Genomic DNA, 17,535 nt, shown 5'->3' with positions numbered 1-17,535 from the left:
AAGCATTAGCGTTGTACCCATGTTCCTCATCAGCTTCCTGAAAGTAATTAGAATATAATTCCATTTTCACTTTATTCACTGTGGCTTAAGGTTTCTTTCCCAACAGTCACTCTTTAACTGTAGAGACAGGTTCATAACAGGTTGCCAAGGAAGCAGACGGCTAATGCTAAAATCCAGGAGGGTTGTGACCAGTTCTGGAAGCCGCAGGCTGTGCTTCGACCTACAATGAGGCAGAGAATGGAAGGGATGTCACAATTATGCTCCCCAGGAACTATTGACACTCTAAACTATCTATCTGTATACCCTTCACTCCAGGGATCTCCTTGGGTTGGTTCTAAGAGTCAGATAGCACCTAGCTGGGGGTCAGATTCTGGGTTAGGAAATGGGGAGGGTCAAGCTGAGCAGTTGAGAACTCACCCTGCTGTTCTGGGCTTTCCATCCCCTCATGCTGGGCCCATGCAACTGCTCGTCGCTGCTCAGGACTCAAAAAGGCCATTTGCTCAGGAGTGACAGCCACAGCCTGGACACTGGTGAGACTAGATAGCTGGGTGGGGCTGAACACCACCTGGGGTTGGAGGCAGGAATCAGTATATCCAGTGTATCCCGTGTTGGGCTCTGCTTCTTTTATGGTCACTCCACACTCCGATCCATCAATACTTACAGCAAATTTAGGAGCAGGGATGACAGAAATGGCAAGAGGGGTAAGACCCTGGATTTGTTCCCGCAGCAGTGCTGAAAGGGCCAGGTCTGGGATCCCAGCTGTTGAAGCAAGTGGGATGGGCATCCAAAAGTTGTCTTAGACTGGCCTCTTCCCTTCTCTTCAAACTTAGAGACCTCTTCCAACCACAGACCTTCCCCAACACGTCACCAACCTCTTACCTAAACTCCCAGACTCCCACCTTGAGAATTCCAGAGCAGTCCTCCACCCATGGAATGGAAACCAACATCTGACAGCAAGCACCAGCAGTGACCCAGCCTCCGTACCTGCTATTGTACCGATTTCAGTGAAGATTTCAGGCCCCCAGTTACTGACTGGGCCAAAACCACCAGGCAGCACAAGGAGTTGGGCCAGAACCTCCAGTTGGTCCTCAGAGCACTGGAAATGCAGGTTGCCCAGGAAGAGAGCTGCTTGGCTGTGGAAGAGGGAGGAGAAGGGAGAAAGATTCAGCTATGATGATCAGAGTAGAGATGGCTTCAGGTGAGGTCCCTTCCTCCATGGGATCACTTCTTCGTGATCCTCCCCTCCCCAGTGAGCCCACCTTTACCTCGACATCACCACCCACATCCCTCCCTCCACAGGTGACCTAAATTCCCAACTGTTGATATGCTGTAGTTCCTCTGGTCGCAGTCCACAGAGAGTGTAACCCAGGGCAGTCAGGTGAAGGAAGTCCAGGTGGCTCATGTGCCGGCCACTCTGCCGCAGGAAACTGGAGACCACAACTCGAAGCTGGGGTCGGGGTGGAGGGCACAGGATGAGAGAATTCATGGAGAATTAGTGGATGGGGAAGTGATTAGGAAAGTGACAAGTGCTACTAGATTATATTCTTGTATTATGAAGACCTGAAGATCCAACAAAATAAACTGAAGAACGGTGTGGATCCAGAGACATGGAAGCATGGAACAGAGTGCAGAATCTCAGAGGGAAGGTGGGGGAGGGTAGGTGGGTGGGAGGTAATCAACCAAAGACCTTGTATGCGTATATGTATAAACCATGGACACAGACCATAGGGTGGTGAAAGTCTGGGGTGGGGGGTCGGGGTGGGCTGGAGGGGGTCAATGGGGGGGGGTAAAGGGAACATATGTAATAATTTCAACAATAAAGATTTAAAAAAATAATAAATAAGACCTGAAGCTCCAACAGTCATGGGTAAGGTTGAGGACCCAAAAGAAGAGGACAGAAAAAGAGGGGAAAGAAGCAGCAGGGAATACTATGTGTCCAGGACCTCAGAGAGAATAAATCACAGAGTTTCCAAGGCTACGGGTTTGGAGTATTAAGGAAAGACAGAAAGAATGGCCATTCAGAGTCAGAGGAAAACATTCTTGGGCTTTAAATAACCTAGAGACCTGGCTTGTGGGATGAATGCTTGGAAGGTGATAGGAACGGAGGAAGGTGTTACCTGGGCTGAGCTCCAGCCATCTATTTGCCCCAGGGTGCTCAGCACTCCCCAGTCCACCAGGATTAGCTCCTGTAGTTCCCGCTCTCCTAGACCTATTAAGAGCCGACCTAGCTGCAGGATTTGCTCAGGACGAAACCCTCGTGGGGGACCCCACAACTATAGAGAAAGAGAGGAACAACGTGAGTGGGAAAAGCACCGACTAGGAGTCAGATGCTGGGTCTTAGTCTTCCCTCTGACCTTAGCTGTGCAAGTTGAGGCAAATCACGTGCCTTCTCTGGGTCTTAGTTTCCTCAACTATAAAATGAAAGGGTTGGAATAAAGTTCCTCTGACTAAGCTGTCATTGGAAGATTGTAGAGTCTCAGTAGGAAAACAGCAGACTCCAGTCCATGAGTTCTAAACTATTACGTGCACCAGACTCGCCAGGGATTCTGTTCAAGTGCAGATGCCCAGACCCATCCTCAGTGAGTCTAGCATGGGACCCTGGCATCGGCATTTCAAACACCTGCTCCCCAGATGACTTTAACACACACTAAAGTTCGGTAACCACTGCTCTAGTCCCTCTACCCATTGCATTAGCTTTCTTTCCTCAATATTCATCCCCTCTGACTTTCTACTTAACAGCCAAACCCTCGTAGGTTTTGTTGGGGTTTTTTTTTTTTGGGGGGGGAGGCAAAACTTAAAAAAATTTTCAATTACAGGTGACATACAATATTATATTAGTTTCATATGTACAATATAGTGATTAGACATTTATATAACTTACAAAGTGATCACCCGGATAAGTCTGGTATCCATCTGCCGCCACACACAGTTATTACAATATTATTGACTATATTCCCTATACTGTACTTTCTATCCCTGTGACTATTTTTATAACTGGCAATTTGTACTTCTTAACCCCTTCAACCTTTTTCACATGTCTTCCTACTCCCCCCACAACACACCCATCTGGGGACCATCAACTTGTTCTCTGTATCTATGAGTTTGTTTGTTTTGTTAGTTTATTTATTTTGTTTTTCAGATTCCCCATATAAGTAAAATCTTACGGTATCTGTCTTTCTCTGTCTGACTTATTTTACTTAGTACAATGCCCTTTAGGTCATCCATGTTGTCACAAATAGCAAGATTTTATTCTTTTTTATTGCCAAGTAATATTCCATTGCATATATGTACCAAACCCTTTAATTCTTTGATCTCCTATTTCCCAACCTCTCACCCCAGCATCCATTCACTTCTGTCCTGCACCACACCCAACCAGCTTTCCCATGTTTTTTCAACTCCAACCCCAACTGGTCTCCCATCTTTAACCTGTTTTGCCTTGCCCATTGCTGCCCGTAGTTCCTCAGGCCCAAGTCCTGGGTCTCCTGCAAAGAGTGACAGGCAGTCCTCAAAGTCTGAGAGCTCCATCTCTGCAATCTGAGTCGCAGACCAAGCTGCCGGAAATGTCCCCCGTACATCTGCACAATTTGGCACAGGTTCTAAAGGGGGAAGGTAGGGCCTGGGTCAGTGTAGTATTAAAATATGATACTATTTTATAGAAAGCTACCTACAGATGGAATAACCTCTCCAAACTTTGGTCAAGATGAGTACTATGGGTCAAGGGATTACTATAGTGCAGTGGTTCTCAACCTTCCTAATGCCGCGACCTTTTAATACAGTTCCTCATGTTGTGGTGACCCCCAACCATAAAATTATTTTTGTTGCTACTTCATAACTGTAATTTTTAAAAAAATATATTTTATTGATTTTTTACAGAGAGGAAGGGAGAGAGATAGAGAGCTAGAAACATCGATGAGAGAGAAACATCGATCAGCTGCCTCCTGCACATCTCCCACTGGGGATATGCCCGCAACCAAGGTACATGCCCTTGACCGGAATCGAACCCGGGACCCTTCAGTCCACAGGCCGACGCTCTATCCACTGAGCCAAACCGGTTTCGGCCATAACTGTAATTTTGCTACTGTTATGAATCATAATGTAAATATCTGAGGTGCAGGATGTATTTTCATTGTTACAAATTGAACGTAATTAAAGCATAGTGATTCATCACAAAAACAATATGTAATTATATATGTGTTTTCCGATGGTCTTAGGGAACCCCTGTGAAAGGGTGGTTCGACCCTCAAAGGGGTCGCGACCCACAGGTTGAGAACCGCTGCTATAGTGAGAGATTTATAAGACACATAGGATACTAGAATAAGTGACTGGAGAGAACAATCCCTTCATTGTATAGATGGAAGATTGAGGGTGTTGCCTAAGGATTTAATGGCAGATCTAGATTAGAACCCAGGTCCCTAGCCCCACAGGGGCTCCTTCCCATATCCTAAGCATTTTCCCAACAGAGAGCTCCACCACACTTAGCCAAGCCTAGAACTGAGTCGGCTGATAATAGGGATAAGAGAATAGGAGAGGGGGTGTCCTAGGCTAACTTCTGATTGCCCTGACTTCTGATTGCATTGTTGCATACTCTTTCCTGTTCACCCTGCCAGAAGCATGAGTATTTGGGGAGTTTCACCTGGGAGATAGTCTGCAGTGGGCCGTACAAGCCCAGCTACCAAAGCTGCTTTCTTGGGAGCAAGCTGTGGCCCCCCACACAGCTGTCCAGCTCTGCTCCGTTCCCAGCTCTGCTGTTTCTCTAGGAGACGCTCCAGGGACTCTGGGCCCAAGGCCTCCTGTGTGCGAGAGTAGAAGGGAGGTGGGGAGGCCTGGGCAGGTCAGGGCCAGCGGCTGCAGCTCGAATTCCAAAGTCCTGTCTCTTTTTAACAGTCTCCCCCAAATCTGGGCTTCACAATCTCTGCCCTCAACCTCCTTGGCCTTTACTCCCCAGAACCAGCTCACCAGTCCCTTCTCTGCTCTTCCTCCCTCCCTTGTTCCTTCACCTCACCCTGGGGATCAAGGAAATCGCCTCAGTAGACAGAGTGAACACTAGACGTCCAGCTTGCTCTACTTCATCCTGGCTCCACAACTCTGGTTTCCTGTGGGGGGAGGGGGGCAAGAAGAAGATCAGGGGCTGGGATGTTGAAGGAACTGTGAGGAAAAGGAAGGGGGAAAGAAGACATCCTAGGATTGGGGACTCAGGGCTCCAAGGGACCTCACACATATTGATGGGCTGCCACTGACGATGATGGTTGAGAGGCTGGGTTAGAATCTTAAGTTCTCAAATGTCCATACCCAAGCAGAGGCTCCTGCGTCAGCAGCCATCCCAGCTCTGTGGCAAATGGCTCTCCCAGGCAGAAGCCCTGCAGCTGGCTGAGGTGGGCCAGCAGGGTCTGTAGGGGGATCCGTCGTGTGCTCTCCATCCCCAGGAATCCAACCAAGGGGCCCAGTGTCTCCAGCACTTCCCTTGAGACTGCTGTCTCCTTTGGAGCCTGAAGAGGGGGCATTAGGCCTTAGGACAACGCACCTGTGACTCAGAGGACCAGACTCTGATCAAGACACCAAGACCGTGACCTTTCCTCCCTCCAACTCCTAACTCAAGACCCTGTGATGTTCATTTTCTTAAACAATAAACCCAGATAAGAGTAGGCAGAAAGACTGGGAGGAGAAATCCAAGGAATTTCTTGGACGCCAAGGGCTGTGGATAAGAAACATGAAACCAAGAGATAAAATCTAGGGCAGCGATTTTCAACAGTTTTCAATCTCATGGCACACATAAACTAATTCTAAAATTCTATGGCACGCCAAAAAATATATTCTATTTTTTGCCAATCTGACAAAAAAAAATAGGTATAATTTTGATTCATTCACACCAGATGGCTATTGTTATATTGGCTGTTGTCATATTTTTATTTGACAATCTAAAGGAAAAGAGAGCTGTGATCCTGACTAAATAGTCAGCTATTGCATATTTTAAAAATTCTTGCAGCACACTGGTTGAAAATCGCTGATCTAGGGTCTAGGTAGGGCCTTAAAGATGAGAATCATAGGCAGCAAAAGTGTGAGGTTGGCCTAGAAGACAGAGGGCATTGTCTGAGGGGTAAGAATTGCCTCAGCTCAGTTCTGAGTCTGGTAGGGTGGACTCTTACCAAGTTTTGTAGTGCCCTCTCTGCCAGAGCTGCCCGATGGAATGGGGTCAGTGCCAGCAGTTGCTCTGGAGCAGCTCGTACCAGCTCTACCACCAACATAATGGATTCATTGGAGAGTCTGTCCATCAACCGGACCCTATAGCAATTTGATAATATGGACATTGGGACTGAGCCAGATTGAGATGGGACCATAGAATGCCACATTTCTCAGACAGAAGGTAACATCAGATCAAACTCTGTGGCCCTGACAGGAACTGATACTAAATACCCCAGGTCCAATTCCCATCATAGTGCTTGAAGGGAGAGAACAAAGGGAATGACATATTTCTAGTCTTCCTGGAAAAAAGAAAGAAAAAGAAAAAGAAAAGAAAGACAAATAATCCTACCTTGTATAATTGAATCAAAAGCCAAGAATATTAAGTACCACTTAGAAAACTTTCCTCATTTTATAATTTTTTTTTAAATGAGGTTTACAGAGATCAGATGGTAAGGTCTTACTCCCAATTCTTGTTTTCCAGTGCCACCCTTCTACTTGCTATGAGGTGGTCCCCTCTTGTTTGTGTAGCGCTATGCAATTTACAAACTTCTCTTAGGTACTATCTCACTTGATTCTTATGACAAAACCTGGGGGTAAAACAGGTTTTGGGGGGTTTTTTTTGTGTGTGTGTTTTTGGTTAATCCTTACCCAGGATATTTTTTCCATTAATCTTTTAGAGAGAGTGGAAGAGAGAGGGAAAGACAGAGAGAAACATCAATGCAATTGGTCGCTTCCTGCATGTGTCCTGACCAGGGCCCGGCCAAGGAGGAGCCTGCAGCCAAGGTACGTGCCCTTGACCGGAATCGAACCCGGGACCCTTTAGTCTGCAGGCTGACACTCATGCACTAAGCCAAACTGGCTAGGGTTACAACAGGTATTTTTCATATTCTCTTTCACAAATTAGGAACTTGGATCTTCTGAGTCATGGTTCAGCATCATTAACTTATCTCTAAGAACCAACATATTTAAACAGATTTGAATGGCATTTAAAAAGAAAAACTTTTGCCCATAAATCAGAAGTGGCATCCTGAATTCTATCTAGGTTTGCCAGTTCTGGAACTAGGCCACCTAGTAGTACAAGAACCAAAAATCTGTGAAAAGGCCTATAAAAATGAAAGGATGAAATTAACTGCTTTTGCCGTCATTTCATCCCCAAGAAGACTAATACCAGACTTTTCCTACTCTGGCTTACAGTTCTGATGACATTGGAGTCAGAATCTCTGGGTTGAGAGGAGGCCCCATTTCCTTTCTCACCCAACCATACTTGAATTTACAATATCCATGCCAAGGGACCATCCAGACCCAGACTTGAATAGCTCCGATGACTCAGAACTCACTATCACAATTTTCCTTATATTGTGCAAAAATTTGATTTTCATTCATTGTTTCTAGTCATGCCCAGTGAGACCATTCAAAAACATGTCAATCTATTTTCTATTTGATAGCCCTGGGGTATTTTTTAAATTTTATTTATTTTTACTTTTTTGTTAAATGGGGAGAGAGAGAGAGAAATATGGATGTGAGAGAGACACATTGACCGGTTACCTCTCACCAGGGCTGGGAATCAAACCTGCAACCCAGATACATGCCTTTGACCAGAAATGGAACCCCAGATCTTTTGGTGCACAGGCCAATGCTCTAACCATGGAGCCCTGCCGGCCAGGGAGTCCCTGGGGTATTTGAAGGCATCTATCACATTTTTCATAGATTTTCTCTTTACCTACTCCTCTGAACACATTAAGAACACAGAGAGGAGAGCCCTAAACAGACTACAATCCTCTGGGGTAGAATTGGACTGCTGCTTCCCTCCTTTCAGATACTGTCTCTGTTGGGTTATTCTCAGATGGCTTGGCAGGCCACATCACAGTGTTGCCACCCTGAGCTGTCCCATGCTGGGGCCATGTTCTGGGAACCAGCTGATACTCAAAAGCAACTTTGAATAGAATCTCCTGCTTCTGGCTATACTTGATTTCAAGGAACCACCAGACAGAAAACCAACACCTCTAGGGCGTTTTCTAAGGGCAGAGCTTCTACTCCAGATTGAGTTTCCTAAGGATCCAGAATCTCCAATTGTAGCACTTACGGTAAGTCCAGGAGCAGCTTGGTGTCTAGCCCACTCAGTTCTGGCCCCAGGGTAGTCAGCTCTGGCTCTGGCATTGCCGTCCTCCGCTGTACCTCCGCCCAGATACAGGCCCTCTGTGGGACGGGGGGGGGGGGGGTGGGGGGGTGGGGGGGGGTGGGGGGGGGGAAGCAGGGCAGGACAGAGCTGAGCATGGGGCTGGGTTCTAGACTTAGGGTCCCTGCTCCCACTTAATGCCCAAACACCCCTCTCACCAGGCTCCCTCGAACCCCAGTGGGCAGTTGATAGAGCATGTGTACCACTTCAAGGAAGTCTGCCATCGAGTTGATCTGCTGCAGAAACTCACAGGACATGCCCCCCGCCAGGGTGCCCAGAGCCCTGTGGGTGTGTGAGTGCGCAGATGTTCATCAGCACATGCCACAGCCTGTCTGCTCCTTGATATCAACACTCTCAACACAAGTACAGGTGTTTGCTTATGGTGATTTAGAGTTTGAGAAATGCTTTTCCATACATAGTCTCATTAGCTCCCCACAGCATCACCACTATTCGTCAGAGAAGAAAGATGTACAGAGGACGAATGATGTTCCTAACATCATTCTACTAGAAATGTGGTCAACGGAGACTAGAGCCGTGTCTTCAGATTCTGAAGCCACAGTTTTCTACTGCAGTGTAGGTAAGTGATATTTACTTATTCCTGTTTATTCCTGCTTGGCCAGTGGCTGTGAAGTCACTTTGGATTAAACTAATAACAGCAAATATCTACTGGGAGCTTACACTGGACCAAGCCCTGTGGTAAGTACCTTATGCCTTATCTCATTTAATCTTCACAACTACCTGTGAGGTAGGTACCATTTTCATTCCCATCCTATAGAAGAAAAAGCTGAAGCTTAGAGAGGTTAAGTGACTTTCCCAAAATCACAAAGAGGTAACAGGGCAGAGACCTGAACCTGGGTCTTCTAAATCCCTTAGATCTCCTTGGGACGGGCGTGGCGCGATGGAGGAGCAGGGAGTAAGCACGGGGGGGGGGGGGCGGTCAGGAGAAAGCCCACGGGTTGGGACCATGCATCACTCATCCCCATTGCATGTCACATGGTGACTGGAACATGCTAAGCACTTTAAAATGTTAGTGCTCCACACAAGTTACTCACTGCAGATTCCTGAGGGTCAGGTTGGTGGGCACCTGCATCTTCTTCCAGAGAAACTGGGCCTACAAGAGAAAGAAAGAGGAACCGCTTCCCAGCAGAGATATTGCCCAAAGACCCAAGATGCCTTGGACCCAGTCCTACCTCTCTGACCCTGTGGGCCCCACCAGTCACATTATTCAGGATAAGAGGAATAAGGCACCAGATCTAGGGCTGAGGGGTAAGTAGAGGAAGTGGACAGATTGAGAGAGGGGAGTTGTGGGATAAGTGGGGAGAATTACCTGCTGCTCAGACCAGGGCAGCTCCCGGTAGTGCCTTCGGTTAGCCAGAAGAGCCGGAGAGTCCAGTTGCAGCAGCTTTAGTGGAAGCAGGGGAAGCAGGCAGTCTGGCCAAGTGGTGGGGATAGGCTGCCAGTGGGGATGGGTGTAGCAGTGTAGTGATAGGTGAGAGAGTCTGTACTCAGCCCTCAGAGAAGAAGGGGAGCCATGGGGGCAGGAAGGGGCCAAGTCTAGAATCAGAGTGGAATGGTATGTGCCACTGTAGCAGCGCAGCCCTGAGAGCCTCACATTGAAGATGATTGTGGTCAAGTGTTGCCGCTATTCAGGCACCTGATGAACTAACGTTCCTTAGCCTCTCTGAGCTTTGGTCTCTTGATCAGAAAGTGGGATCGTTGGCCTGGAAGGTTTCTCAGATCCTTCTGGCTTTGATATTCTAGGACAGTGTGGGTCATCCTGTCCTACATCTGGAAGTGGGGAGCAGCTAAAGTCTTGGTGGACACAGAGCTAACCTGAACGCTGAGGTCCACTGCTTGGGGACAGTGTGAGGCAGCACCAGCCATATGAAATTGCCCTGGGACATGGAGAGGAGCTCAGTCCAGAGATCCCACACATACCTGACCAGGGATACACACAGCTGCTCCGGCACCTGTTGTACCCGTATTTGTAACTCCATCTTTCACCTGCATGAGAAGTACGTGTGTATGTTACTGGGTGTTTGTAAGGAAGTGAGGAGGTATGGGCGGCCTTCCCTGGCTACAGGGAAGATGACCTCCTCCCAACCAGAGCCCACAGCCCCCGATTGTCTCATCTTCCCTGCTATTCTCATACCCGAAAGGTCTGCAGCAGTGCTGCGGTCTGGCAGGCTGAGAGGCGTGACAGTTCGGGGGCCAGGCAGGAACAGGCCCCGACCAGAACTCTCCTAGGGATGGCCTGCAGTGTCTGGGAGCTGAGGCCTGGCAGCAGAGGATGCAAGGAGCAGAGCTCCTCCAAGGACAGCTGGGGAGCAAGAGAGACAAGAGGCCTGAAGAAGAGGGGCAGGGTGGTGGAGAAGCCAACAATCACAGTGCAGCCAGGCAGCAGGTATGAGGGGAGCTGAGAGGGAGGAGGAGGCAGATGTGGGATCCAGGGAGAGGGGGCACAGGGACCTCTCAAGGATGTTGAAAAGTTGCTGCTACTTACTTCGTGCCTCGGAAGGAGCCGTCCAAGCAGCAGGACAGCCTAAGGCGGGGTGAGATAAGAAACAACGGTTCTCAGGTGCTGGTAGCCGGGTCCTAAGCAAGATCTGCCCTCCAAAACTTCCAGCTTTCTCTCTCCCACCCCAGTAACCAGCCTAGCTCCTGGCTGTTTCTTGACCTGAAGAATGGGGTGAGGGAGTCCTCCTTGGAACAGAGGAATAGGAAGGAGGCTTCAGGGAGGCTGACAGTATTCCTGCATGAGATTCTCTTGACTGGCATTCCAGAGGGTGGAAGGTGGATGCTGGGGAGTGAGATAGGCCCACCTGGGCAGGTGTGACACTGGTTCCATGCAGGGCAGGGAGCATGGCTCTAAGCTGAGGCTCGGACAGCTCCTGCAGGAAGCGGAGGCCCAGCTGAGGGAAGAGAGGGGCCCAGACTCGCAGCTCCCGGGGGCTCATCACAGCTCCTCCAGATGAGCGCAACACCCCCATAAGTTCATATGCCACCTGGAACCAAAGAAGGTTTGGGACTGAAGAGAAAAGACAGGTGAACCTTAAACCTCTCTAATCCTACATCTGATTGCTCAGGGTCTAGTCTAGGGCTTGGAACCAAGAATGGAACAGGAACAGATTGGATTCAAGATGTCAAAGGATGTTTGGAGTGGCATAGACCAGATGTGGTAGGTCATAGACAAAAGGAGTTGGTAACAGATAAGAATAGTATAAGGAATGGAGGTGGCAGAGGTCGGGGTGGGGGGGAGGGGGATGGCTGGCACCACTGTGTTCAAGCTTGGTTGAGATAACTGGGCAAGTCCTCTACAGAGACCCAGGGAAATCCTAGAGACTGGTAGGCCTGTGCCAAGGGGCTCACCCGTCCTTGTGGGCTGAGGGTCCCATTGGCCGCACATTCCAGCAGCCCCCGTTCTACCGGTCCCATCGGATCATTCAAGGGTACTAGGCTCTGCAGCTCCTCAGGGGTCAGGAAACAGGCGAGGGGCCCCAGCCTGAGGAGGACACGAAGCTGGTCTTCATGTGGTCACTGAGGCTGGTACTTAGGCAGGGACCAGGTGGGCACATGGAGTAAGCACTCTGACCACTAAACTAGGAAATGCCATAAAACTAGGAGAGTGCCATAAATAGGCCTCTCTCCTGGAGCCCTACACTACCTGGGGCCCCTGCCTGCTCTCTTGCCCCTTCCTACCTAGGACTCTAACCCATCATGACAGCTGTACCTGCCTCTCTCCCACTCTGGCCTTGATCACTGATCCCACAACCACTCACCTGCGCACCTGCTCCTCTCCATCCTGAACACTCTGGTTCACCAGGCTACGCAGCACATGCCGGGCATGTCCTGGTCCAAGACCTGCCGCTGGCCAGCTATCCTCCAGGGCCTGAATCTGAGATGGGGAGGGTCAACTTGTGTTGGGGTCACTATGGGACAGTTGCAGGGAGGTTGCTCACTAGGTGACATGTTTCTGACTCCCGTCCCACCCAGTAGAAGGTGGACTAGTCAAGTAAAGATGATTCTCATACCTGGTGAGGGCTGAGCTGCAGAAAGTTCTCTAGAGGAAGGTGGGGGAGCAGAGGCAACACTGCCCACAGCAGCTCCTGGGGCCAGGCAGGCACCTCCCCGAACAGTTCAGGGGCCAGCAGTCGCCTTGCCAGAGCCTCTTTCTGTTCGGGCCTCATTTCTGGGCTGTAATCCCGGATGGCAGCCAGGCTGGGGAAAGTAGTGAGTCTTAACCCTCAGCCCTGTTTCAAATTGTCCCCTGGTTCTCTGAAGTCCACTGCCATGGACAGGAGGGAAACCCCCTAGTTTTAATAGAGAGGAGCTCTAGAAGGAGCTGCTCGAGGCAAGTAGGGTTGGCCTGACCCTGACAGGATCAGGAGGACTGACATGAGGTCCTTACACACTGTCGTTGGCCAACAGGGATGGTGGGAAACGCATCAGGTCAGAGACAGCCAAGAAGGGGATGAGTGGTGACAGATCAATGAAGAGCTGGGAGGTGAGGCGTGGGTACCGCTGGAGCAGCAAAGCTGTCAGGCGACCAAGGGCCTGCTCCTCAGATGGTGGTACCTGTGGGGGCACAGGAATGGATGCTGGCTCTGAAAATGCTCAGTATCGTTGCTATCTCCTCCCCTAAGTTCCTCTTTCCACTGGAGCAAGCCCTCTGCACACCAAGTTCCAGGTGCTCTTGATTCCTAGATTTCCCCCTCCACCCTGTCCCCCTGCCCCTCTACGCCCACCTGCAGCTGGGACCAGGAACGGTGCATGAGTGTCAGGAAGCCCTGAGCAGCCTCCCTCTCTGCTGAAAGCACCAGGTGCTGGAGGTTTTCTGGGGGCATGTGCAGGTATGCCTGGGAGTAGGAAGTCATGGTGAGTATGGCCTCACTAGGCAGGACCTCAGGCCACAGCTGTCACTCAGTCCACCCAAGAGCCCCTCCGACTGTTACCTGCACTAGAATCTGCAGGGCCCACACACTCTTCTCTCTCTGGAGCAGATCCCACAGCACAGGCTGGTGGGGAGACAGACAAGATGCCAAGAGAGCTGTCTTCTCTGTCCCTCCTGCAGCTTCCTCAGGCAGTCCAACTCCACTTGCTAGGATGCTTGTTCTTCATCTGAAGCCAGTATGTGTGTCTCCTCAGATATTCAACTCCTTTAGGTCAGGGACCATGTCTCTAACAACTCCTATGTCCTCTTCCGAGCCAGGTCTATAGTTGGCTCGATAAATACTTGTAGATCTGAACCAAAATTACTAAGAGTCTATCTAACCCCACTTCATGGTCCTAGTGCTTGAGAAAAATGAGCTCTAACATGAAGTAAGAAATCTTTATATACCCTATAGACCCTAGCAAAGTGCCTTACACATAACAGGCACTCAATGAATTTTGGCATTTACATATTCTAGGCCCTTCACTCTACAGAGAAGAAACTGAAGCCCCCCAAAAAGCTAAATTAAGTTACTTGCCAAAGACCACACTAATTTGTGGCATAGTTGAACTTAGAACCCATTCTTCTAATTCATACTTCCCCTGAATTTTTCTTATTTCTGCCTTATCTTCCTATTTTTTTATTTTTTTTGCCAACCTCCAAGTCTCACCCTCTAGGGACAGAACTGAAGCTTTCTAACTTGATCCCTTTCCTTTCTGGAGCAGAAAGAGGGAGAGTCAAAGAATCAGAAAGAAAATGAGATCACATTTATTCTATGTTTCCATATCATGCACTGTGCTAAGCCCACAGCATGCATTATTTCATGTAACCCTTACACCCACCCTAAAAGAGAAGCACCATTATTCTCCCCCACAGATAGATGAGAAAAATATTGCTCAGAGAGGTTCAATAACTTGTCCAAGGTGCTCATAGAACTAAGAGGTGCACCCAGGACTGTCGGGCTCCAGAGCTGCATGCTTACTGCTGCCTCTCAGTGTTAGAGAATCCCCCAGGAGGCTCTCCCCTCTGTCCCAGGGGCTTTCCCCTTGGCAGATCACTCACGCTGAAACAGGCCAGCAGCTCCATCTTGCTTATTTCAGAGCTCGAGCCCTCAGCGAGTTCAAAACCTGGTGAAGTGGGTTGTTCCTCCTGTTCCAGGTATTCCCCAACTGTCCTCAGCAAACTGCGCCGGCCCTCTGGGCGGAAGGCATCCCAGAAGGAGCAGTTGTCTGGGAGACTGGAGAGCAGCAGGGCCTGACCCAGCATCCCCTGGGCTTCAGTCCCTCCGGCCCCCGGACCCAGTAGGAAAGTCAGCAGGCGCAGAAAATAATGTAGACGTGTAGGGTGGGCAAGGGCCGGCACAGAGGACTGACAGCGTGGCAATTGGGAGAGCATGCCAAGCAGGAAGGGACCCGGGGCCAGGCAGAGTGGGGATGGTCCCAGGGGTGGCAGAGAGGGTAGAAGAGGGCCCAGTAGCCCATCTAGGAAGCACGTGTCATTACCCCCACGACTTATTCTGCACTGGCCTGCTAGCCAGGGCCAGTAGGGCACCAGGGCCTCATACATGGTATCATTGAAACATACCATCATCAAGAAACTACCCCCATCTGGGCAGCGTTCCCCACAGGGTCCAATGTGGCAGGGTGGGAAAGCAGTTACATCTGGGGTAGGGCCCTGGCATACATGCTGAACCCACGCCTGGTTACTGGGGGGCACGGCCTGCAGACTGGCCTTCCTACACAGCCGCTCGGCCCATAGAGTCTCATTCTCCAAGAAGCAGCCCCAGAAGATCTCTGGGGTGAGGGGAACCGGGGGCAGGCCTTCAGGGCAGCTGGTGGGGGGTGGGAGCAGACCAGCACAGAGAGGCTTTACCAGGCGGCGGTGGGGGCCAGACAGGGCTGAAAAGGAGAGGTTGGTGCAGATTGCTTCCAGGAACTGATCAGGAAACTGGTCATGGCAGGCCTGCAGCCATCCTTGGGCACCTGGTGCCCAAGAAAGTGCATACCACACAGCTGTCTGGCAGATAGCAGTGATGCTGGGAGGGGGCGGCGGGGTGGCAGGCCTGGCGAGCTGGCAGAGCAAGTGGATGGAGAAGTTGGAAATGGTGTAGGGTGGTGCTGGGCCCGAGTGGTTCTCGCAGAGGGCTTCCACGGAGATGGCGCGCCGTTGGCGAGGGCTGATGTGGGCTGAGGGCTGGGAAGCCCTGGGCAGAGGCACACCCGTTCTCAGGCATTGGAGGAGGGCAGGGGGTGGGGGTGGCGATCCAGACAGAAAGCCCAGCGCCTGGGCATCCCAGGAAAGGTTGTGCCGGACGCCCCTGGGTGCAGATGGAGGAGCAGACAGGATCTGGTCAGTTTACATTCCTCCAGCTGGAGAGTCTGACCGTGGCCAGAGCCCTGCACTGAGGTTCCTGGGAGTATAGGTGTTCCTGGTTAAATGCTGGGATTCGGGAAAAGGGAGAGAGGTCTGTCTTGCTAAGACACAAAATCACCTAGGAACACGGCCTGGTTGGAGTCCATCTGTCTTTCTGGCCCTCTCTTCCTCCTTTTAAATTTTTTTTTTACATGCTTTTAGATAGCTTAAACACAACCCTCAATTGGCCTCAATCAGGAAGGCTGCCCACCAACTGAGCATGTCTAATTGTGCTCTGGCACTGCTGTACTAAAATAGTGAAGGGGGGAGAAATCTGGTCTTGTCCTTTCTTTTTCCATGTCCCATCTTCACTAACTGACATGTATTAAGCACTATGTGCCAGGAACCGTTCTATGTGGCTTACACTTACAGTGTCAACTCATTTAATCCCTTGCAACAACTCTGCGGTCCCTAATATTACCCACGTTTTACCATTGGGGAAACTGAGGTATAGAATGAGAATGTGACCTAGAGCTGCACAGTCACATTCCAAAACCACCAAACCACACTCCTCCCATCAGTTTCCTCTCTGCTCTGGAAGCTGACCAATTCCAGGCCCAATCCCCACAACGCCTCCCCTGTTACTTACCATAAGAGCAGCTGCTGTAGGTTGCCTAGGAGGGAAAGAGTAAGAAAGAGGACTACCCCAATCTCATCCCTTCTTGCCCTGCCATAGCCCAGCCCCGGCTCCAGCAGCACTCACCTCCCTGGCACTGCCCATTGGCATCAGGCTCTGGCTGCCCCAGAATGGAAAAGACCTCATCCTGCAGGGAGTCAGTGACACGGAGCAGCCCCTCCTGGAAGGCAGCATAGAGGGGGGCCCCCACTGTGCGCAGCAGACCTCCCCAAAGAGCCTCTTCAGAGCCCAGCTCCCCCACTGGGGTGAGCAAACTCAACAGACCCTGTAAAAAGTGGGGGCCAGGCTCTCTCCCATCAAGGCCTGTGGCATTGGTGGGGTCCATACTGGGCTGCACCTGCACCAGGGCCTGCCAGCGTGTGCCCTCCAACAGCAGCAGTAGAGAAGGCAACCAGTCAGCCACCAGGACACAGTCAGAGGGCCCATCGCGGGTGCATGGGGGCCGGGTAGGGGTAGGAGGCCCCCCAGGAACGACAGCTCCCAAAAGCACCTCTGCGAGTCCTCCCAGGACGCCTGCCTGGTGCCCCAGGAAGTCCCGGGGGGTCTGCTCCTGTCCCAGCAGTGCCAGCACATCCCCCAGCAGCCCTAGCATTGGCTCCCAGTCCGGGCTGCCTCTCAGTGTCACTAGGAAATCATGGAGCCGGAGGGCAGGGGGCTGGGGAGGTGGGGGCTCTCCCACCGGCCCCTCCCCCATTCTCCCAGGCTCAAAAGAAGAAGAAATGTTGGCCAGGAATGCAGAGAACCGCGAGCGGCTGAGGTTCCTCTGGGGAGCCTGGTCCAAGGTGGAGAGCAAGGACTTCAGGAAGGAGAGACCATGGTCCTGGGACTTAGGCCCCGTAGGGGCCAGAGTCACTGTAAGGAGAGAAGTTGGAGGTCACTAAAGGGTAAGAGCCTAGAACCCAGACTCAGTCCTGCCCTGGACCCCAATCCCAGTCTGGATCTAAAGATGAGGTGAGGGAGATGGGGAACTGGGGGAAGAAGACTTGGACTCCTTTCTTAGCTCATTTTTCCCCTTAGCTCCAGTCCCTGCCCCCTTTCCTTGCCCCTTTCTTTATCTTTTACCTAACCAGTTAATCTCCGCATTCTTAAGTCTTTTTTCCAGCAACCACCCCCTTCACCCCAGCACTGCTCGCTGTTTCTCTCACCTGTACAGGACAGCATCAGCAGCAGGAGCAGCAGGGGCCAGGGGCTCAGAGCCAT

The 17,535-nt window shown here is 50.7% G+C and overlaps 1 protein-coding gene across 1 annotated transcript; it reads right to left on the bottom strand.

Moving 5' to 3' along the window:
* Positions 1–17,535, bottom strand: STRC (stereocilin). The gene is made up of 29 exons (XM_059673816.1): positions 17,481–17,535; positions 16,402–17,187; positions 16,288–16,312; positions 14,349–15,603; positions 13,309–13,371; positions 13,102–13,212; positions 12,765–12,931; positions 12,388–12,574; positions 12,136–12,251; positions 11,726–11,858; positions 11,179–11,361; positions 10,860–10,898; positions 10,509–10,676; positions 10,295–10,360; positions 9,684–9,809; positions 9,409–9,467; positions 8,515–8,638; positions 8,264–8,376; positions 6,144–6,279; positions 5,290–5,486; positions 5,003–5,093; positions 4,634–4,790; positions 3,427–3,596; positions 2,118–2,273; positions 1,305–1,447; positions 985–1,133; positions 662–759; positions 418–565; positions 1–220 (listed from the first exon to the last, which is right to left on the bottom strand). The coding sequence occupies exons 1-29, from the start codon at positions 17,533–17,535 to the stop codon at positions 132–134; spliced, it is 5,310 nt and encodes a 1,769-aa protein (XP_059529799.1). The 3' UTR covers positions 1–131.

Source organism: Myotis daubentonii, chromosome 1 (genome assembly GCF_963259705.1).
Source record: "Myotis daubentonii chromosome 1, mMyoDau2.1, whole genome shotgun sequence".
Taxonomy (NCBI): domain Eukaryota; kingdom Metazoa; phylum Chordata; class Mammalia; order Chiroptera; family Vespertilionidae; genus Myotis; species Myotis daubentonii.
This window is presented reverse-complemented; position numbering and strand designations above follow the sequence as displayed.

Excerpts from the sequence above, each read along its gene's own strand:
- STRC (XM_059673816.1), bottom strand. The coding sequence starts at position 17,535 with ATGGCTCTGAGCCCCTGGCCCCTGCTGCTCCTGCTGCTGATGCTGTCC. Across the intron at positions 15,604-16,287 it reads CTACAGCAGCTGCTCTTATG|GGGCGTCCGGCACAACCTTT; the intron begins GTAAGTAACAGG and ends ATCTGCACCCAG. Across the intron at positions 13,372-14,348 it reads AGCTGCTGGCCTGTTTCAGC|CCTGTGCTGTGGGATCTGCT; the intron begins GTGAGTGATCTG and ends TCTCCCCACCAG.